Source organism: Cucurbita pepo, chromosome LG15 (assembly GCF_002806865.2).
Source record: "Cucurbita pepo subsp. pepo cultivar mu-cu-16 chromosome LG15, ASM280686v2, whole genome shotgun sequence".
Classification (NCBI taxonomy): domain Eukaryota; kingdom Viridiplantae; phylum Streptophyta; class Magnoliopsida; order Cucurbitales; family Cucurbitaceae; genus Cucurbita; species Cucurbita pepo.
The window spans coordinates 8,496,092-8,517,843 of NC_036652.1; the positions used below are offsets into that span (position 1 = coordinate 8,496,092).

The window sequence follows — 21,752 nt, forward strand, 5'->3', positions numbered from 1 at the left end:
TGGATCCAAAATGTTTAAAATTACAAATTTAGATCACATTTGTAGACAATAAAATACTATCAAATATGTTTGAGAATTCATGGACATAGAAATTTCAAAGTTCATGGTATTATAATAAAAAATAATTTAAATATTAAGTGAATAAAGAAAAAATATGAAAAAGAAAAGCAATGGTGACGTGGAAAAGGTATCTAAGATTCTTTTTATACGACTGTTGCAATATAATATTATAAAAATTGGATAAACCAATAATTTCAAATGAATTAAATTATGAGAGTCATATAAAAAGAACAGTATATTAGCAAGGGAAAAACAGAGGAATTCAAGAGGAAAGGTACAAAGTGTAGAATGGAAACAAGAAGAAGGAGAATGGATTGATGTATGGTTGCTGCTGCTACTTGTTTTTCTACAATGTCATAAGAAGATGCTCTGCAATAAAAAACCAGACAGATCTCACATCAACAAAAAAAGGGTTTCATCCTTTTTTAAGTAGCAGACATGTGCATATGCTCTACACATCCAACACAACATTCAAATTCTTCTCTACTAACTTATGAGCAAATAGACTAGAAAACACATGGCCCAGATATGTCTGTTCTTCCTTGATCCAACTCATCTTTCAACCAACTTCAATTGGGTAAGTTAGTTTTGTGGTTACCAATCAGTCACGAGGATTGTTGTTGCTGTATAGTAATCTGAGAGAAACCATGGTCACCAACAACAATTGTTGCACAACATTTATTGCTTGACAAGTTGCTGCTGAAGGAGAGGGGCTTGAGGGTACACCTCCAAACACTGCTGATCCTTTGGAATTTGTGGTGTTTAGAATTGATGAACTTGTGCTGGAGAGTTGCAAAAAGACAGTGGGATTGTTAGGATATGAATGGTGGTAGCAGGAAAGGAAAGGAAAGGAAAGGAAAGCAAATGGAAGCAGTGGATGATGGGGCTTTTACCTAGTGGATGTATACTGACATGCCATTGTACCTGAAAAAAATAGCAAACCAGGCTTTATAGAGACAGAGTCAATCTATGAAGTTTTATGTCGCTAAATATCTACCAGTTGCAGAAAGAAGAATTCCATTACATCCCATTACAGCTTCTTCAATAATTCACGTCACTTTATAGTCCCTATAGACACACCTAACCTTCTTCCTTCACCAACCCAAATCTTCTGGTTATTTAGAAGGAACTCTCTCAGTTAGCATTGCAACAATGTGGGTTCTGTTTCTATGGCTAGACCTCCTCGATTCTTTGGACTAGTTTGGAGAATCAGTTTTTATTGTGAGATCCCACATCAATTGGGGAGGAGAACGAAACATTATTTATAAGGGTGTGAAAACCTCTCTCTAGCAGATACATTTTAAAACCTTGAGAGGAAGCCCGAAAGGAAAAGCTCAAAGAGAACAATGCCTGAAAGGGAAAGCTCAAAGAGGACAATATCTGCTAGCGGTGGGATTTCGGTTGTTACAGTTCAGTCTTGTAACATTGAAGTATCTTGACCAAATTGTTAAAAATTTGCCTTATCTTGCTCAGCCCTCCCTTAACCCCCTCCCCAAAAGAAAAAAGAAAAAGAAAAAGAAAAAGCTCTCCACAAAAGAAAAAAAAAGAAAAATAAAATAAAAGAAAAGGAGAAAGAGTGGTAAACGAACACATTATGATCCAGTTAGGCAACAAAGGAACAACTTGTGAAGGAAGCAACTTACTTGGGTCAGTGCTAGTAATGACAGCAGTCCCACCAAAGTTACAGCTATTTGGAACGGGATTCTTCTGATAGTAGCTATTAAATGCGTAGGAGGCATGATTATGAATGGTGTTTGGGTTGTAACATCTCTGACCAGTTTGAATTGCTGAACAATCAGTACCACCATGGCCACATGCGTAGTCTAGAGCAACTTGCAATGCCGTTTGTGATGCACTTTGACTAGCAATGCACCAACTTGCCCCTGACAACGGTGGAGATGATCTTTTGGGAGATTCCATGGTCGGAGAATATGTGTCCGAGGTTGAAGTTGGATTGAGAAATGGAGTTGATGCAGTGGGATTGGACAGGATTATTGTGGGAACAGTTGTTATAGGGGTGGTGATATCCCTTTGAGTGGTGGAAACTGGGGAACTGAATTTCTGATTCTCATGGTTCAGCTCTCTTGTGTGTCCTGTCATTTTGGATACCAGACTCAAAATTCAAGCTATTTTTTCTCACATTGTTGTCTAAGGAACAATAATAAACTCATCTTCCTGAACTTGGAAATGGAACAAAACAAAATAAAACCTTCATGAAGACACAAAAAAACTCAGTTGAAATTCACCGTCATTAGAATAACAAGTGCATATCATATAAAGATTCCAGAGCAAACATGAGTGAAACTTCTAATATCTGATTGTTTACTCTAAATTATCTTTGTCATAAGATTCTGAGTCAACAAGATCAAAATTGTTTCTTACTACATCTTGAATTTAAAAAGTAGTTTAAATTTCAGTAATAATCACAATCAACATCTCAGAACAGTTATTCTTAGGAGACCCAAATGAGAAATATTTGTAAGAGATGAATATTAAACGATAAACACGGCCACAAGGAAAAAAAAATACAAATTCGAATAAGACGCAGAGAAAAAATTAATAGGCATTTAAGGTTGTGTAGCAGACAGTTAAGATAGAAGAACAGGCACATGCTTCGTCTGTAGAAAGGAAAGAAAATTCAATTGGAATGAAGTAAATGCCGAGAATAGAAATATTTAAGTAGACGTTTGATCATCATATATACTCCAAATGTAGAGAAGAAATGAATAATCAGTCACCTGGACAGAGAAAATGAGCAAGAATGAGGAATATGAGGCTTTGTATGAGCCATTCCTGGGTCAGTCCTCCTGTTCTTCCTCTAATGATCGGGCTGTTCCTCATCCTCCCACTTGTAGGCGTTAGTTCCTTAATTACTAGAGTTTCCTACTTTTGTCCTGGTTTAAATATAGAGAGTTGGGCATGAAAAGATGATATGATATTGTTGAGTGGCATCATTACCTTGTCCGAAAGTTGAAGACTTTACACTCCTTGTCCTGTAAAATATCCATTTCGAAAGTACCAAGTGCTCCCTTTTTCTTTGGGTGGAGAGAGAGAGAGAGTAGACATAGGGTGTAGGGGGCGAGCAAATGACAAACAGAGGAAGGAAAAGAGAGGGAAATGGGGGAAGCCCGAGGATAGTTAACAAAAAGAAAGATATGATTGAAATTTAGTTCTTTAATGTGGGCTGCTTACTGATAATTGTTGTTGTAATGATGGTAATGATATGTTTTCTTTTCCCTTCTCCTTTCTGGCCACTCCAGCATGGATCCATTAAAAATGGGATAATCTTTTTCCTGCCTAATTATTTCCTTCTGATCCCACAATCTTGACTAACTACAGCGCAGTTGATTAATGGGAAATCCTAATTTGGAGGACAGTGGGTCACCACAGAATCTTTCGACTAACTATCCCTTGCCAAATATACAACAAGTCCAAGGTAGTTGAAGGAAATTCAGTTAGAAGATCATCAATCCTGACAAGAATGTTCATATACATATGTATAAAACTGCCTTTGATACACTCAAAGCAGCCCAAATCCCAAACATTAACTAAAGAAAGCTCTTAAGGATATGAATAATCTTAAGATCCAACCAGAGCATGAATATTGTAAACAGAACCCGTGTAGAAGAAGCACCGCACATTTTGAATGGAAGTCCTCAATTCAGGTCCAGTCCAGGCCAAAAGTTTCCAAACAAAAAATGGTGAATGTGAAAATGATTATAAAGTGGACAGTCTAAAAGTGAATCCTAAGCCTGCTGTTTGCACTATAGACGGATTAGAAAGTAACAATACCGATGGCCCATGTGTATGATGACTTCTTTTTTTGGGTGGATGGTGGCCCCGCCTTAGATTGGAATTGGATGACGGAGTTTCTGCCATGGCCACACCACTGGAAAGTTCAACACCTTCTTCAGCTACTTCGTGAGTTCTGTGAGGTAAAAACTAAAACCTGAGAATCAAAAGTGAAAAAATATGTTAGTAAATTTTTGTGGGCTCCCTTCACATATTTGGTCTTTCGGCAAATGCGAAATTCTAATCCTTTTTCTTGGAATACTGTACTAAGAGGCTTCTCTCAAAGCTCAAAACCTGAAATTGCTCTCTTTTCATCGACATGTTGTTTTCTTCACAAGTAGAACCCCAAAGATTGACTTACCCATCAGTTTTCAAAGCTTACTCTCAACTTCGACTTGCCCATGATGGCGGGTTTCTATAAAGCACGTCGAATCTTAAACAAGAAATGGAATTCGATGGCGTTGCCTGGAATTCCATGATTATGGGTGTGGCTAAATGTGGGGAAATTGGCGAGTCGAGGAAAGCTGTTCGATAAAATGCCTGTTAGAAACCCGATCTCTTGGAATTCTATGATTGGTGGGTATGTTAGAAACGGGATGTTCAAAGAAGCTCTCAAGCTGTTTGTCAAAATGCAAGAAGAGAGAATCCAGCCTAGTGAGTTTACTATGGTGAGCTTGTTAAATGCTTCAACTCAAATTGGAGCACTTTCGGCAAGGAGAATGGATAACGAGTACATAAAGAAGAACAATTTAGAGTTGAGTGCCAATGTAGAAACAGCGATCATAGACATGTACAGCAAATGTTGTAGCATAGGGAAGGCCCTTCAAGTGTTTGAGAAAATGCCCAACAGAGGATATTTAGTTGGAACTCCACGATCTTTGGCCTGGCAGTGAATGGCTGCGAAAAGGAAGTAGTCTTAAACCAGATTCTGTTAGCTTTATGGAGAATGAAGGCAGCGGATTTTTCTCACTGACAAAAAACACATACAGAATTGATGCATCAACAAAACACTACAATTTAACGGTGCACATGTTCAGCCGAGCTGGGTTTCTTGAAGAAGCAGAGCAGCTCCTAAAAACCATGCCAATTAAGGCAGATGCAATCATACGAGGGGTCGCAGTTTGTAGAACATATGGGAACACAGAGATGGTGAAGAGGGCAGCAGAAAAAGTTAATGAATGGGTTATGTTCTTATGGAGGATGTTCATGCTTGACGATGAAGGCCTGACGGAAGCGCAGGCAGAGTTTACCGGTACGATTAGGCCTGACATTTTGGCCCAAACGTTGCCTTGGGCTCGAACTGTAAGGAAGCATAGACAACTGGGCCTGGAATTTCAGCCCAAATGTTGTCCTGGGCTGGAAGTCAAGGAAGTATGGACAATTGGGCCTAAGATTTCAGCCCAAATAATTGGGCTAGGGCTGCCCAGTTCCCACACACGCACGCTCTTCTCACGTGTTCTACCTCCTTCTATCTTCAATTCGAATTTCTAAATTCTATAGCAGCTGCAGCAGCCTCTCCTCTCCTCTTTGTAGAGGGAAAGTAGTAAGGTTTCAGAAGCATTAGGTTGGGTTCGGTTTGGATTGAGTGGCTTCTTGAAGGAATGACCGGTCGGTTCTTCAGTTCAATGGGATATTTTCGGGTCAGATCGAACCGCACCGGTTATATATATATTTAAGGGTTTTACGTGCATTCAATCGTTCATTTTCTTCGGCCTTCACTTCCGTCTTCCGATTCCACTACGCACCAAATCAGTCGCAGCGCCAGAGCTCTCCCTCGTTCGTTCTCCTCTCCCCGCCTGGTCGCCGTGCCACTCGCCCTCGTTCGTCGTTGCCTTTTCTCTCGTTCTCCCCTTGACTCGCCGCCGTTCTTCGTCTTTTCATATCAGACTTCAACCTTCAGCCGACCGTCGCCATCGCCTCAAAACTTTTTACTCTTCTTTCTCTTCCGTCAGCCACCGTCCACTGCCAGCGCCGGTAACATTTACTCTCTTCAAAATTTCCTTTTGATCTTTTAGCTTAAATCTTTCCTGTACCCAATGATTTAACTAGTCACAAGGTTTGTTGGTTTGTATTGTACAGATACTTGGGGTTTGGTCGATACTTTGTCCAGCATTTTTATTTATTGTGTTCACTGTTAGTGTTTATGCATATTGTGTTGGGAATGGTTTCAGATAGCTCGGTTTTCATTATTTTTGAAGCTCAATCAACGAAACAACAAAGAAAGTGAAGCCAAGTAGAGCACTACAATGTCTCTGTTCTTCCGCTTTTGCTCAGGACCTCCCCACAAGTGCCGACAGCAAAGCCACGTATTTCAGATAAGCCTTCGAACATATGTAGACGGCACAATTAAATGGGTTCGAGATCGTGGTCTTGATCATGCTGTTGAGAGAGAGAAGAACCTTCTGCCGGTGATGAATATAAAGAATTTTATAAAATCAGAGCCGTCCAAGTCTGTTCCAGTTTCCATCATAACTCAGAAAAGGGAAGTTCTAAGGATTCCGACGCGTCCCATTGATTTGATCAGAAAATATCCCACCATTTTTGAAGAATTTCTCCCTGGAGGCATTGGCATTCAACCTCATGTCCGGCTAACTTCTCAGGTCCTTGAACTTGATGCTGAAGAGCAGTTAACGTATCAAAGTGAAATTTGTCGACAACAAGCTGCAGATCGACTTGTGAAGCTCTTGATGCTATCGAGAGTCCATAAAATACCTTTAAGTATCATTGATCAATTGAAATGGGAGCTGGGTCTTCCTAAAGATTATGTTCAAAGTATAGTTCCTGAGTTTCCAGATTACTTCAAAGTTGTAGGACACCAAAATTTTGCATCTGGATGGGGCACTATGCAAGCGTTGGAATTGGTATGTTGGAGCAACGAATTGGCCACTTCAGTTTTAGAGAAGATGGCCGCAAAAGGAAAACCCGGCAGCACATCGAAGGGAATGCATGTTACTTTTCCTATGAAATACTCAAACGGGTTTGAGATGGACAAGAAGTTCAAGAAGTGGGTGGATGAGTGGCAAAAGCTACCTTACATTTCTCCCTACGAAAATGCAACACATCTCCCTCCAAATAGCGATGAATCTGATAAGTGGTCTGTTGCGATTTTACACGAGTTTCTTCATATGCTTATCACGAAGAAGACCGAGAAGGAAACTGTATTGGGCATAGGAGAGTACTTTGGCCTTCGGTCAAGGTTTAAGAGAGCATTGCTTCACCATCCAGGGATATTCTATCTATCGAGTAAGGCTGGAACGTACACAGTTGTCTTGAAAGAAGCGTATAAGAGGGGTTCGGTAATTGAGAGTAGCCCCTTGATGATCATTAGAAACAAGTATCTTCACCTTATGAACACAGTGAAGGAAGACGGTAAAACCACTAGCGAGCATAAGAGTACTCGCCAACAGAAGCAAGAACAGAAAGAAGGGTCAGATGATGGATCTGGGAAACAGAATGAAGCTGAATTATTCAACTCCTCTGATGATGAAGATGACGAGGAAGACGAAGAGGAAGACCAAGGTGAAGATGAAGATGCTAGTAGTAATCATAACATTCAGGCTGATCGAAAAGAGGATGGACCTAGTAAGAGATATGTTGATCTCAAAGAAAATGCTGTTAGAGACAGAATGCGATCATCAAAGAGAAAGAACTCGAGTGCGAAAAGACCTTCTAGGGATAGGGATGCTAAAAGACCTTCTAGGGATAGGGATGCTAAAAGAGAGAGGTCCAATATGAGTAAGAGATATTCAGTGAGGACAAAGGTTTAGCGTAGTTTTGCTCGAGCAATAGGCACAATATCATTGGAAGTGCAAGCCTCCTGGAACTGGCCTTCGAAAGTTCTTTTTGGTGGGAAAGTTAACATCCAAATCTATATTGGAGTGGAGAGAAGTGAAGCTCCTGATGTGGTGGTACAAGATGACTACTTATTTGCCCGTTGTATCCACCGGGATAGAGCATTACTGCCCAAACTTGTTGTACTTAAATTTTTTTATTTCCTTTTCATTATTTACAATTGGTTGGTATTTCGAGGAAAGATTTGATTCGGCAATTTCCTTCCCTTTGCATTGGTAAGCTCTATTCAATTAACTAGGCTTGGTTGGTTAACTATATCTCCCAAGTGTGCATAGAAAATGGACAACAAAATTGCATTACCTTGAACTCTTTGAAAACATTGGGTTCTCCATATGAAAGGTATCTCGCATCAAGCGACCAAAAACTAGAAACAAAGTTTACGAATACACAAGAAACAAGTGCTCCAAAGCCAAGTATTACCTGATGTTCGCATTTGCCAACTTGAAACTTGAGATTCTGTCAACAGAAACAGTGGAATAACCTTATTAGATTGGCCAGCAATTTCAGGTTTCATGTCTGAATCCCCACCCTTTAAACAGGGTGAAAGTTCAATGATGATCAAAATGTTGTGTTTTTTTTAATGGGGGTGGTGAAGAATAGATTACCTCTTTCTGATAAGCCGGATGCTATCTTGAAGTTCCACTATTTGCTGCACTCTTAAATTTTTTTGTTTATCCTCACCATCTAATAGAACAGTTGACGCCCTCAGCACGGTGTTGAGTTCATCTTCAATTATGTTTAGCTGTTTGTCCAGGTTTTCCATGAAGTCCTCATAAGATGATGCTCCCTTTAAACAGTTTACCATTTCATCTTCACTCCCTAAATCAGAGCATGTAAGGGCCTCTTGCTCTCCGTCATTATCGACGATTGCACAATCCTCTGCATTAGGCTGCAAATCTTGATCTTCTGGAAGATTTACATCTTTACACCCAATATCAGTTTCATCTGAATCTTCTGCAGCTTCCTGCTCTGAAGAGGCAATTCGAACAGGGCTTGACCCATCTTCAGTGGTCATTGTCAGATCCGAATCAATATTCCCGATTAGCTGACTCTCTTTTATGTATATTGCCTAAGAAAACCGAGTAGTTGCTATTTCATTGCTAAAACTGAAGAACAGATTCTTGGATAATATGAACCAGATTAGAAAACTATTTTAGCAGAAACAAAAGGGTGAGTGTGAGAACAGAAGTGCCAGGGCTGCTATTACCAAAAAACCTCCACTTGCGATCACACCCTCCCCTTTTAAGATCTATGAGGTAAATTTCCAGGCTGCTGTATCCATGGCCAAAATGTACTCATTCTTTCACAAGCTGCAAAAAGAGCGCTAGCAATGCACCAAATGAATTGAATACTATGACTATCACTAGCAGCATTGCCCTGTATGTCCTTATCATGTATAGTCAATCATCTTCACTAAGAGAACCTCGTCACAAAGATCCCCATTAAATTATCCCCCTCCAAATGCAAGCAACTGATGGTTTTCGTCGTTTTTTCGTGCATTAAAACAAAACCAGCCATGGTATGCTACCATAATATTACAAGCATTACTTTTCTTTTGAGCTTTTGCCCAGATAGATAAACCCCTTTTGAAATTATCCTTGGTCAAGGACTCTATAGGAATCCACGCCGCATGCCTCTTGGCCAAAGTGGGGTACCTAGTGAGTTCTGTTTTATCATTTGACAACCCTTTGCAACGCTTCAACGACATGAATGATATCACAAACGGACTAACTGGAATATATAAGTCCAGTAACTGAACATATAGGACATTGCAGTAACTAAAAGCTCCACCAGATTAGTGCGTAAATACGAGTAAAACATTAAGCTTTGCTTATTACTTTATTTTACCTCATTAAGCTTTGCTGACAGTTCATCAAACAGCTTGATTCGACTCTTTGACTTCTCCAGCGCTTGCATTACCTTCTTCTTCTGGAAAAGCAGATCTCTCGCGTCATCTTCCTTCCCTGTTCGTACGCTAATAGCAGCCTGTCGCCGTAGCTTCTCAGCAGCCTCAGACAATCTCAAAAGTCTCATTCTCGCATTGTTTGCTGAATTAACCACAATTTCATTCCAAAAACAGGTCATTGAGACAGATGACAATAATTGTAAGGGTATTGGAGCGAGAAATCAGGTAAATTAAATTTCGCGGCAGAAAAGAACAATGCACGACACCCATTGCCATTTCCCAATTCAACAATCCAACACACACCTCGCGAATCAAAAACTTGTTAAAAGGAAATCAAAATAAATGAGGCTGGAATTAGCATCTAATTTGGCTAAGATTATAGAAAGTAATTGCAGTAGTAGCACAGGCAAAAGAACGCACACATACCCTTGGTTCTTGTGGTGTCTGCTTCAGAATGAAGGTGACTGAGCTCCTCGCGTAGCTGTTCGGTGCTGATATTGGAAGAGGCACGTATCGGCTTCAACAGAGGCCGGAAAGGAACAACCTTAGCCACGGCTGCTGCAGAGTTCAATATCATCTCCGTTTCTCGTTCCGTCCTCTTGAATGCTTGCAGTTGCAGGCCAATTCTTTCCGAAATAACATTAAATTTTTGGAAGAAAATAATAAAAAAATAAAAATAAATAAAGCCCGACAAAATGGAAGCCCATGGATCAAAAAAGGCCCAAACTTCGACCGCCCACAGTCCACATTATGTGACCCAATCGAATATACACGGCCCATGATCAAATTTTATGCCCCATCATTTCCAAATTATTTCATCTTTACATTTTATTACATACAATTTATTACATTTCATCTTTACTAACTCCATTGGTATGAGGTCTTTTGGGAAAACCCAAAGCAAAGCCATGAGAGCTTATGCTCAAAGTGGACAATATCCCATTAAAATTTTAGCAAACCAACCATAGTTTAAAATTCGATAAAAATATGGAGATCTCAAATTTACAGAAATCTGGATACAATAGTAGAAATATCATATTTACGTGAGTTATTTTGATCGATTTTTAGTGTCAAAGTTTGTTTAGGAAAGGTCTTTTTAGGATTTGGTAGAATGAGGGCATCATGAGTTGGGGCCACAGCGAGGCCCATGATGTGATCCATACCAACCTAACCAACAAAATTGACTCCAAAACGCTGTTATGATGTAATGGTGAATCGAGCTATGGAATACACTAAGCCACAGAATCAGAATCAGAGCCCATTTTGTTATTCCCCCAAACTAAACTTTGGTATAAAAAAGATAAGGCAAACAAATTAAGGCCTAAAAAAGCAGCCTATGTCACAGGGTCAACTATGTCCAATAAAATTTAGCTTTTTGACTATTCTCGTCCCAACAAAACTAACTCTCTATTTCTTTAATCTCTAGTAATTTATTAAAATTTCTTGATTGGCGGAACCATAGGTCTCATTTCCTTCATTTTTTCTATAGGCATCATTATGCATTCATTGAAATTAAAGCTTTTAATACATTGTACTTATATATATATATATTATAATTTCATTTCTTTTCCCCTTATTGCTCCCAACGCTTTCATACTTAATTACAACACTCATAATTCAAATAATACTTATTTAAAATATATATATATATATAGGAAAAATTGTATAAAATTATTAGATTGGAATGTGTCAACTTCAATAAGTTTGACCGAGTCAAACTTGTTATTTTAATTAATAAAATAAAAAATCCTGGATATTTTCTCTCACCTAAGGATTCTTCGTATTAGCTGGGATTATGTCGTTACTAATATAAGTAATTTGAAAATTTTAAATATGTTCCATGTTTACACACATTTTGTTGACGTCTTTTTGTTTTGTTTATAAAAAAAAACAAATAAATTTACGGAAAGGGTATACCAAAAATGTCAACTAAATCAAGCTATATATATATATATTAAATTAAACTCGTAACTTAGGTAAAACTGTAAAATTTTGGAATGTAATAACCAAATGTAAAAATTAATGGGGACTTTGGTTAATGTCGGATTTGCCCGAATAGAGGAAAGGCAAAATACAAAATGCTAGGGCTTTGTTGGACAACATTGATTTATATTAAACATTAGATTTGTTGAACACGAATTAAGGTGCTAAATATGAAATGAAGAAACATAATCTAACAATAATATTGTGAACAGTTGATTAGGTCTATTTAGACACGTCTAATCAAAGTCAACTTGATTAGGAACCCTTCTTTCTTATCTCTCTTTTTCCTTCCTTCTTTTCATGTTTGGTTTAACTTAAAATATTAAAAATCGTAAATCTCGGGGTTCGAATATTTTTTTTTTAGCCCTAACAATAATTTATTTTGTCACACATATGTACATAACAACTTTATATACACATATGTACTAAATAAATATATATTTAAAAAAAATAAAAAAAAAAGGTTTAAATCACGGGGCGAGAATAATGGGAATTAGGGTTTTGATGACTTCTGAAATGACGTCAGGGTTTGATCACCACCACCACCACCATCACATACGTCTTCCCACGTGCCGGAACAACGGTCAAACGCCGGTGCCGGTTTTGTCACACGTGGCGTCGTGTCAGAAGGAATGGGTAGGGTTATCAATACATTATAAGCTGGAATTGTTGACTACTAATGACTGCGACTCGTAAATTAAGTTTTTTTTTTTCTACTGCAATTACTTTGTAGATAGTTGAGATTAAATTAATGGAATTGCTGTGTATTTTAACTGCTGATAAATTGACCCAGTTAAAAAATAAAAGAGCCGATATTTTCTAGATCTAAAATATTTAATTATTTAAATAATTAAACATTAATTTTTTAAAAGGCCTGTCAATTCATGTGCAATGAATTAACAAAGAAAAAAAAAAACAAAAGGAGAGTGGAGAGTTTATGAGGCAAAAGCTTGGGGTTTTTTTTTTCTTCTTCTTCTTCAGAGACTCATCGATCTGGGAAACCCTAATTTATTTGATCATATTATTTCCAAATGTCAAATGAAGAAGGGAAGAATCTATACCAGCCGTATGATCCATTCCATTACAACCAGCTGGATATGAACCGTTCGATCTTCCATCAGCAGCACCCACCGTTGGATCCTGCTTTGATGAGCTTCACTAACTTCTTGGACACCTCGTTGGACTACAACAGCCTGTCGAGAGCGTTCGACGTGTCGTGCTCTTCATCTGAAGTCATTTCTCCGGTGGACGACGTGTCGAAAAACAAGGCTTCTTGTGGAGGCAAGAATTTGAACCAATCTTCAACCACCCAGAATTCTTCTGTGTCGTCTTCGTCTAATGAGGCCGTCGTTGAAGAAGATTCAATCAAGAGCATCAAAGAGGACCCAAAAGATGAAGAAAAGTCCAAGAAACAGTATGTGAATTTTTAATTTTTGAATTTTTTTTTTGAATCTTTTTTTTTATGGTTTAATTGGAGGAGGATTTGACTCAAAAAAAAAAAATATTAATAATAATAATTAATATAATTATTTTTATAAGGAACAACATATCAAAAAAGAAAGAGAAGAGGCAGAGGGAGCCACGGTTTGCTTTCTTGACAAAGAGTGAGATAGATCACCTTGAAGATGGATATAGATGGAGAAAATATGGACAAAAGGCAGTAAAAAACAGTCCTTACCCAAGGTTAATCATAATTATTTTCACCTTTTAATTACCTTGTAAGTTAATTACATTATAGATTTATTTAATGTAGTAATATGATAAATGTGTGACAAACCTGCAGAAGCTACTACAGATGCACGAGTCAAAAGTGTTTAGTGAAGAAGCGAGTGGAAAGATCATATCAAGATCCATCTGTGGTGATTACTACATATGAAGGTCAACACAACCACCATTGCCCAGCTACACTCCGAGGCCATTCTGCTGGAATCATGTCGTCTCCGTTTTATGCATCCGCGGCGTCGACGTCGCTCACCGCACCCTCCTCTGGTCCTACGCTTCCTCATGAACTCTTTTCGCATTTGTTACCGACCAACTCTCGAGCCGACCCGGCATCGGGGATGTACCAGAATCTAAGCCTTCAAATGCCTGATCATTATGGTTTGTTGCAAGATTTGTTCACTCAAAAATAGGATCTTTCCTTATCAGAATAATATCTATATTGTGTATATATTATATATATTTCCTGGCTATTGTATTAGGATAAACCCATGTAGCTAACATATAATGGAGGCGTCAGAACCTGTCCTACGTTGTTTATCATGCATGTTTTTGCATTGTCTACGTATGTAAAAGACCAATTTTCTCTCCAACATTTTTGGAGGGTGTTTTTATTTATATTTGATTTTGGTTCATCATCGTGATTAGGTTCACCCATGCATGCAGATGAACTTGTAACAGCTCAAGCCCACTGCTACTAAATATTGTTTTCTTTGATATTTCACTTTCGGGCTTTCCTTATGTTAGAGTAACATGACTCTCCACAATGATATGATATTGTCCACTTTGAGCATAAGTTCTCGTGACTTTGGTTTGGGCTTCCCCAAAAAGCCTCATGCCAATGGAGATACTATTTCTTGATTATAAACTCATGATCATTCTTTAAATTAGCTGACGTGAGACTTTCATCCAACACCCTCAAGATTTTTAAGACGCTTCCGCCAGGAAGAGGTTTCTACACCCTTGTAAAGAATGTTTCGTTCTCCTCTCCAACCGATGTGAGATCGATGTTGTAGGATGGAGGAAGTGAGAGAATTAGACAATAATTTAGAAGACAAAGCAGGATCAGAACAAAAACCTAAAGCAAAACAAACCATAATAATTGCAATATCAGGAGTTAATGAATGAGGTAGCAGTCAACATGGCTGATAATTTGTCCTTCTTGATGATTTTCAAATGAAGACTACATCTCGTTTCTCAATAATCTCTGCCTTGATTGACAGAGACTGATATGTCGTTTAAATGATTCAGATCGAAGTTGTCTTGGTGAAGGCATCGTTATTTTGATTATTGTGGACAATCTTACCTTAATTATTTGTTTTAAGATAGTAATTGATGTTTTAGTCGAACGGGTTCAAAATGAAATTTTAGTCGAACCCGAGTAGTTACCAACCAATATGTTCTTGAATTCATTCAAAATTTCAGTTAATTTTGATTAAATCTAAGCATAGATATGAACAAACACGATTCTATTCAAATAGACGCACAGATGAAGCATCAAGATCAAGTGGGTTGGTTGCTGGTCAAATTCGCAATCTCCAACTTGGATTACAAAGATTTGTTTAATTAACTTTATAAATCATGTCAAAATTCTTCCATATAATAATCTCCAACTAATTAATACATTAATTATGATAACATTAGTATAGATATGCATGCATGTTTCATCTTATATTGTATACATAATATTCATTTATGTTCTTAAACATCTCTAAAATCTATGGCCTATTTTCAACTTTGTAATCCCAAAAAAACCCATCATTTTCATTATAAAACAAGCTAAAATTAAGAAGGAAGGTTTCAAGCGGTAGAGGAATGAATGGAGAGTTGACTTTTTGCAGCCTGTTTAATGACAAGTTTCAAGGTCAACCTTACATTAATTATTGGATGCTGTGTCTTCCAAGGAACGTTACAAAGACATGGAGTTCCAAGTTTGTCGAATTTGAATGTGAGTTGTACCACTTAATAAGCGATAGAGGTTCGTTGTCCTCGAGGCTAAATAGGCGACCCTTGAATAAGAACTCAAGGATATAGTTATATAACCTATAGAATTGATCCTATTCAAATGGGTCGTACCCTCGAATATGGCTATTAATTCAATCTCGATTCATTTTCATTGGTACTAGCATGAGAATGTTAGTTGGAGACGGCGCTACCATGGGCTCGGCTCTCGACTTGCTTCTCTAGAAGATAAACTATGGCTATCAAATTTGGCATTTTTTTTTCAATTGTCAACTATTAGGTAGCATTTTTTTTTCTTTTCATTTTGCAATATTAATTATGATCAACATATTCCTTTTGCTTAAAGGAGTCAAATTAAAAGTTAGGCTAACAAACTATGGAAGCATTTATTGAATTAAATGCGATAAAATTATCAGTAATTTAATAGTTAGGTTTGGAATTAAAAAGAAAGAAACATGAAACTATATAAACTATCCAACTCAATATCAGACCGGTAGAGAGATATCTAGAGATATTTATTTATCTAGCAGAGATCCATCTTGAAAGGGAGTGAGACAAGAGCTTGATGCTTTAAGTTTTCGAGCAAACCCGAACCGATCTCAAGCTGTTCACTGTCCTATCACTCTAAGTCAGGAAATTTTAGATTATTGTTATAAATAATAATAGGGAACAATTTTCTGTGAAAAACCCAATCCTCCAAATTTTCCATAGGAAATCTTACCGAAACATGGATTTAAATGGAGGAGAAGACAGAGGCAGAGATGTCATCCTTGCCTCGTGAACATCTCTATAGGCATCATTAACCGAGTTGGAATTGTTCCATATAAAATTTGAATAAAAACGCTTTGACTTAGTTTACCTAATGCGAATGAAATATAGAGAACTATATATATTACTTAGCAGTGTCCTTACAAAACCTTTCAAAGTTTGAACTAAAAAGGAAAATAAAAACACCTAACATGGACACAACAAAAGTGGGTAGAGAAAAATGAAGATTATCCAATAATAATGGAAGATGAAAGTAATAATAAGATGGGGTTTGGGGACAAGACATCATCATAGTATTTCACGGAAATTAAGGAGATGGAAATGATATTAAAACAGAGGATGGATACCCAATGAAAGGGGAAGAAGAAGTGTGCTTGAAAAAGATGAAAATAAAAGCAATGCCCATTAAATAAAGAAGAACCCAAAAAGCTTCTGGTTGGGCTGTGATGCCTTCATTTAACATGGAGAGTTATTCAAAATAAATTCTTTTTTTTTTTTCTTCCAAAAAAAATTAATAATTTATAATAACAATGGTAAGTGAACCAACAATTAAAGCCAAAAAAGAAAAGAAAAGAAAAAGAGAGTTCTGTTCTCTCAGAAAAAAAGGGGGAGGGAGCAGAAATTACAATCATGTGAAAGAGGGAATGATAGAGCAAGTGGCCACAACAAACATTTTTCTCTCTCTCCCTCTCTCTCTATATATATAACTTTATGTGATCTAGAAAGGGTGCAGTAGTGATATGTACTATGAAACAAATGGACCATCACCCATCCAACTGCTTTCAAACCATGCTACCAGCAATGATAATAAGAGAAGAGCTAGTTTCAAACCACTCATGCGTTCCCCTCTCTGCTCTCTGAATCCACTGCTTTACTTCCAACCTCAGCTGGACTCGAGGTCTCTTTCGTCGACTCTATTTCCGAGTTCGCCGTGCTGCTCTTTTGGCTCCTCCGATCCTACAAAACAATTCTCCATATTCTCAATTTCTGATGATTGACATCATTAATAGCTTCAGTATGAAATATGTTGGCCTAAAGTCTATCTCAATGAGAAAGAAAATTCAGAACAGTAACACTGCTGCATGGTGGAAATAAGATCCTTGGCTATTGTAGAGCAATGCCCATTAGCCCTTTACTACAATTGTGAGTGAACTAATATGAATAAGAAATTGGTTGACCAGAGAATTTTTTAACAGAACAGTAGGATTGCAAGAGAGAAGGTCGTTTAGGAGGCAGGAAACAGCAGTATGATTTATTATCTTGGTTCGCATATTTCATCGACACGTACCTCGCGTGATGGGTAGTCATCAGCTTCAAGCATTCTAACAACTTGAGTCATTTTTGGTCTCTTATCTGCCTCAGGATCCACACACCTAAGCGCAATCAGAAGGGCACGTTTCAATGCGCGTGTAGAAGGTTTAGTTTCAAGACTTGGATCTATAACTTCCTCAGCTCTCCTTGTGCCTACCATCACTTTTAACCACTCAACAAGGTTAACCTGAAGAATAAAGTACACTATTACTGGCAGGGAAGTACATAAGCTAATAATGTCAATTGAGATACGGAAATTATGTGTGAGATCCCACAATCCCACGTTGGTTGGGGCGGAGAACGAAACACCCTTTATAAGGGTGTGAAAACCTTTCCCTAGCAGACGTGTTTTAAAGCCTTGGGGGAAGCCCAAAAAAGAAAGCCCAAAGAAGACAATATCTGCTGGCGGTGAGCCTGGGCCGTTACATTATGTGCCAGCATACATACATGAACGAAACTAACCACCAATAGTATTAACAGTCAGAAGTACCTCATTAGCAGGACGGCCATAATCAACAGGGTCCCTTCCCGTAATTGCTTCCAGAAGGAGAACGCCAAAGCTATAAATGTCACTCTTCTCATTCAACAAGCCAGTGTTGGCATATTCCGGTGCCACATACCTAGGACAAACGAAAAACACGATTAGCTTCTATGTGAAGATTCTTTATCGCAATAGGTTATAGAATAGAATGAAAAATAAGCATATACCCAAATGTGCCCATCACTCGAGTCGTGATGTGACTTTCTCCTGCATCCAAAAGTTTGGCCAATCCAAAATCTGAAACCTTTGCATTAAATTCATCATCAATTAAGATGTTGCTAGATTTTATGTCTCTGTGGACAACCTTCGGTTCAATTGCCTCATGTAAATATGCTAGCCTGTATTCAGGGAAAAGAAGTTTGGTAACATTCTCAAGTTTGAAAGTTTTGCAGTCATTTAGAAGTAATGTTCTACCCAAAAATTAAAACCACTGGACGAACGAACTGAGATTAAAGAGAACTGAAGCAAATAATGTCAGGTCATCAGAAACCGTACGTAATCAGAGTGCCGAGTTCATAAAAATGTGTAAACTGATGTTACTTACGCCTTAGCAGTGCCAAGAAGCACCTTCATCCGGGCATCCCATGTAAGGGTGCCATGTTGCCGCATAGCGCCATGTAACCATTGTTCTAAGTTGCCATTGTTCACATATTCATAGACCAGCATCCTGTGCAAGTAAAAAGAGAAAAGCCATTTTCTTTGAGAATCGATTCAAAATAGTCAACTAAAGACATACTGACAGTGTAAATAGTACCTATGAACTCCTTCAATGCAATAGCCAAGGAGTCGTACGAGGTTCTTGTGTCTTACATGACCAATGGCCTCCACCTCAACTCTAAATTCTTTCTCTGCTTGTCCCCTATGAAGAAGGAAATTGAACTTTAAGAGAACAATGACCATTGCTAATAGTTTTATATAAGTTTCAAACTCCTAAATTCCTTACAGATTATTGAGAAGTTTCTTTACTGCAACCTCAGTTCCATTTATCAGTCTGCCTTTATAGACAACCCCATAACCCCCTTCACCAAGAACATTGTCTGGAGAGAAACGATGTGTCGCAAATTCTAGGTCCCTGAGGGTAAACCAATGACCCCAACCAAGATGTGAAATTTCGGGTAAGCCAACGAGAGGAGAGGCAGTCACAAGTCCTCCATATCCTCCATACGACATGGAAGACTGCTGTCTAACAGTCCCAGAGCTTCCTTCTTCTCCTGAATGTGAGCTAAAAACCCTTTCATGATAGTAATTGGAGCTGCATTGGCTTATGTTATCAGGATCACTCGACTTGCTCATGCTCAAATGACCAATCATCTTCTCTGAGTTCTTCTCATTTGATTTATCATGAATAGAATGATAAAGGTTCTCAAGATGATTTCCGTGGGCAGATTGAATCGCGATTCTATCCACCTTAATATCCTTCGAGACGTTTGGTATTTGAGAAGTAGAGAAGTTTTCTGGGGATCTCCTTGTTTTTCTTTGAAACATCACCCATACAGATAAGATACCAAGAATCAAAACAATAAATGCACCAACACATAAGCAGATCAAAACCCATAGGGACAAACCAAGGAAGGACGTTTTCTTTGATAATTCTGTATTCAAAGTAGTTCCAGATGACATAGCTGATGGTTGATCCTCAAGATGCCAAAACTTCGAACTGGCTCGGACCCCTAAGTTCCAGCCGCAGATAAATCAAGACATTTAGACCTGAGAATTAGATGCAAAACATCATGCAGTCTCAAATTATAGGTAAGAGATTCCTGAGAGAGCTTAGTATCAATAACACAAGTCACTAAAGTTTCTTCACAATTAGACAGCCATTTAAAACACAAAGTTCATAATAAGAAATATCCTCCAAAAATTGCAATCTCCTTCACAAGTTCTTAAAATATTGCATAAATCCAGAGATAGAACACAAAAAGGGAAACTAATACGGTTAAGGAAGATACTTTACATCAGCATTGAGCATTCAACTGGATTCTATTCTTTCCACAACAAACCCCGACTGATACTCGTATGTACAAGTCATGATGACGAAGAAAGCAAAATAAATTCAATATCCCATTGTAGAAGAAAACCCAGAGTAATGAACCACCAACAGCGAAATCAAAAGTTCTAAATCTATCAAACAAAAGGTATGAATTTGTAGAAGGCATCACTTATGATTCAAGTAAAAGACATAAAAAAGAAATGTGAACAAATTAAAGAAAACAAAGGAAAGTGGTTCAAAGTAGAAAGCATTCATCCACCTTTCAACAGATCTAGCCTAACCCCCTTGATCTTCCTCTTTAAGATCCCAAAGAAGCAGAGAAAGGGCTTCTATTTTAACCAACTGGGACCCAATAAGCATAGATAGTCCAATATCGACCTGAAAAAAACCAGACCCTCCAATTCCAGATTCTCTCGGGGGTAGCAGCCTCAAAGGGTCAGCAACAATTGTAGGAATGGTAGAGGAAAATGCAAGATAAATAGCAGAACGAAAGCTAATTTATGTGGGAGAGAGAGAGAAGTAGAGAAGAGAATCTACAAATTACAAACAACAATGGGGGAATGAGAAGTCGGGGGGAAAAGGGTAGGTGAGAATGGTGGGTTTGAGTATGCAGAAGCGAGAAGGAGCTTGGAAAAGGTTAAAAGAGAAACTGGGGTTGCAATGGAGGTCGCCGGAGATGGGGAAAACGGCAAGAACAAAGTGAACAGGATTATGGCACTGCAGATAACAGCTGGGTAAGAAAAAAAAGCATTGAATAAACAGCAAAGAGTTGAGTAATTAAGAGAGAGATTGAGAAAGAAAGAGAGTCAACCCCAAGTATCTGGATGTGACGGCCAGTAAACCAGATCGGCGGGGAAAATGTAAGACGGTAAATCGGGAATGAAGGGCAGCGAGGAGTGAATCATATAACGTGGCAACACAAAATGACGAATTGGCAGAGAGGATCGACGGAGAATAATGGTAGGCTCTAGGATTAGCCGATTGCCTGCCCGTAGCGGATACCAATGAAAANAAAAAAAAAAAAAAAAAAAAAAAAAAAAATTATCCGAATCTTGAGTGAGCCTATGAATGTAATAAAAATATATATATATATTTTTCTTTTGGTAATTCTTAATTTAATATTTTTAAAGTATAAGAAAAATTTCAGGAGGCTTTGAAATTGAGTTAATTGATAATTTGATTTAAATATATTAAAGATAATGTTGAGAAATTTAATTGAATTTGATTTGGGGGAGATTTTTGTTTTACACGTGTGTTTTGGGGAGATGAATTAAATTAGTGATGAAAATGCGTATGATAAAGACTGGGAGCGCTCAATTACTTAATTTTATACCTACAATTTTTAGCCACTGACGGAATACAATCAAATATTTTAATATTGTCGAGCTTTTATAATTTTTATAATAGGAAAATTAATGGGAATTAAATGAAACATTTAGAAGATAATAAAAGAGTTTTCAGTTGAAACCAAATTCGGAAATTGTAATATTATGCTGATTAAAATCAAAATACATTTTTTTTTATTTTTTTTTTCTTTCTTTTTTCAGTAAATTAGATTAGAAAAGTTAATTGAAGAAGCTAGATTAGTAGCTGGGAGGAAAAAGAAGATTTTTTTTTATAAAAGTGGCTAATCTTCTATCGGATAATACCATTTTTAAGTAGTCAAATATTTTAATCAAAACATTACATTGTGTTAGTAGTTAATATCCATAATTCTTTTTTTTTTTTTTTTTTTTATGGAGATCGGGACTAATCTTTATAAATAGTTAAATTATTTTCGAATTGACAATATAGATAATACACATGGTGAGATCCCACATTGTTCGAGAGGGGAACAAAGCATTTATTACAAAAGTGTGGAAACCTCT

The 21,752-nt window shown here is 37.6% G+C and overlaps 4 protein-coding genes across 8 annotated transcripts; 2 read left to right on the forward strand and 2 right to left on the reverse strand.

Moving 5' to 3' along the window:
• Window positions 1–346: 346 nt before the first annotated feature.
• LOC111811477 (glucan endo-1,3-beta-glucosidase 12-like) lies at window positions 347–10,230 on the reverse strand. Of its 3 annotated transcripts, XM_023698344.1 has the most exons (9): window positions 10,037–10,230; window positions 9,553–9,752; window positions 8,310–8,773; window positions 8,125–8,160; window positions 3,019–4,009; window positions 2,799–2,943; window positions 1,704–2,153; window positions 954–984; window positions 347–842 (listed from the first exon to the last, which is right to left on the reverse strand). In XM_023698344.1, exons 1-5 carry the CDS (start codon window positions 10,185–10,187, stop codon window positions 4,003–4,005), a joined length of 858 nt encoding a protein of 285 aa, XP_023554112.1. In that variant the 5' UTR covers window positions 10,188–10,230; the 3' UTR covers window positions 347–842; window positions 954–984; window positions 1,704–2,153; window positions 2,799–2,943; window positions 3,019–4,002. The 3 variants fall into 3 exon arrangements, with proteins under 3 accessions (XP_023554112.1, XP_023554111.1, XP_023554113.1); XM_023698343.1 differs by having other exon boundaries at window positions 2,799–4,009; XM_023698345.1 differs by lacking the exons at window positions 8,125–8,160; window positions 8,310–8,773; window positions 9,553–9,752; window positions 10,037–10,230 and adding an exon at window positions 4,214–4,723.
• On the forward strand, window positions 5,411–7,892 carry LOC111811476 (protein ROOT PRIMORDIUM DEFECTIVE 1). Of its 2 annotated transcripts, none has more exons than XM_023698342.1 (2): window positions 5,411–5,826; window positions 6,051–7,892. In XM_023698342.1, the coding sequence occupies exon 2, from the start codon at window positions 6,099–6,101 to the stop codon at window positions 7,617–7,619; it is 1,521 nt and encodes a 506-aa protein (XP_023554110.1). In that variant the 5' UTR covers window positions 5,411–5,826; window positions 6,051–6,098; the 3' UTR covers window positions 7,620–7,892. The 2 variants fall into 2 exon arrangements, with proteins under 2 accessions (XP_023554110.1, XP_023554109.1); XM_023698341.1 differs by having other exon boundaries at window positions 5,412–5,826; window positions 6,024–7,892.
• Window positions 10,231–12,520: 2,290 nt separating the features above from the next.
• On the forward strand, window positions 12,521–13,952 carry LOC111811959 (probable WRKY transcription factor 28). 2 transcript variants are annotated; one of them, XM_023699039.1, is made up of 3 exons: window positions 12,521–13,007; window positions 13,133–13,276; window positions 13,377–13,952. In XM_023699039.1, exons 1-3 carry the CDS (start codon window positions 12,625–12,627, stop codon window positions 13,723–13,725), a joined length of 876 nt encoding a protein of 291 aa, XP_023554807.1. In that variant the 5' UTR covers window positions 12,521–12,624; the 3' UTR covers window positions 13,726–13,952. The 2 variants fall into 2 exon arrangements, with proteins under 2 accessions (XP_023554807.1, XP_023554809.1); XM_023699041.1 differs by lacking the exon at window positions 13,133–13,276.
• Window positions 13,953–16,511: 2,559 nt separating this feature from the next.
• LOC111811553 (probable receptor-like protein kinase At2g42960) lies at window positions 16,512–20,881 on the reverse strand. The gene is made up of 8 exons (XM_023698457.1): window positions 20,696–20,881; window positions 18,838–19,564; window positions 18,649–18,753; window positions 18,439–18,561; window positions 18,062–18,232; window positions 17,844–17,973; window positions 17,331–17,540; window positions 16,512–16,999 (listed from the first exon to the last, which is right to left on the reverse strand). Exons 1-8 carry the CDS (start codon window positions 20,787–20,789, stop codon window positions 16,877–16,879), a joined length of 1,683 nt encoding a protein of 560 aa, XP_023554225.1. The 5' UTR covers window positions 20,790–20,881; the 3' UTR covers window positions 16,512–16,876.
• Window positions 20,882–21,752: the final 871 nt, after the last annotated feature.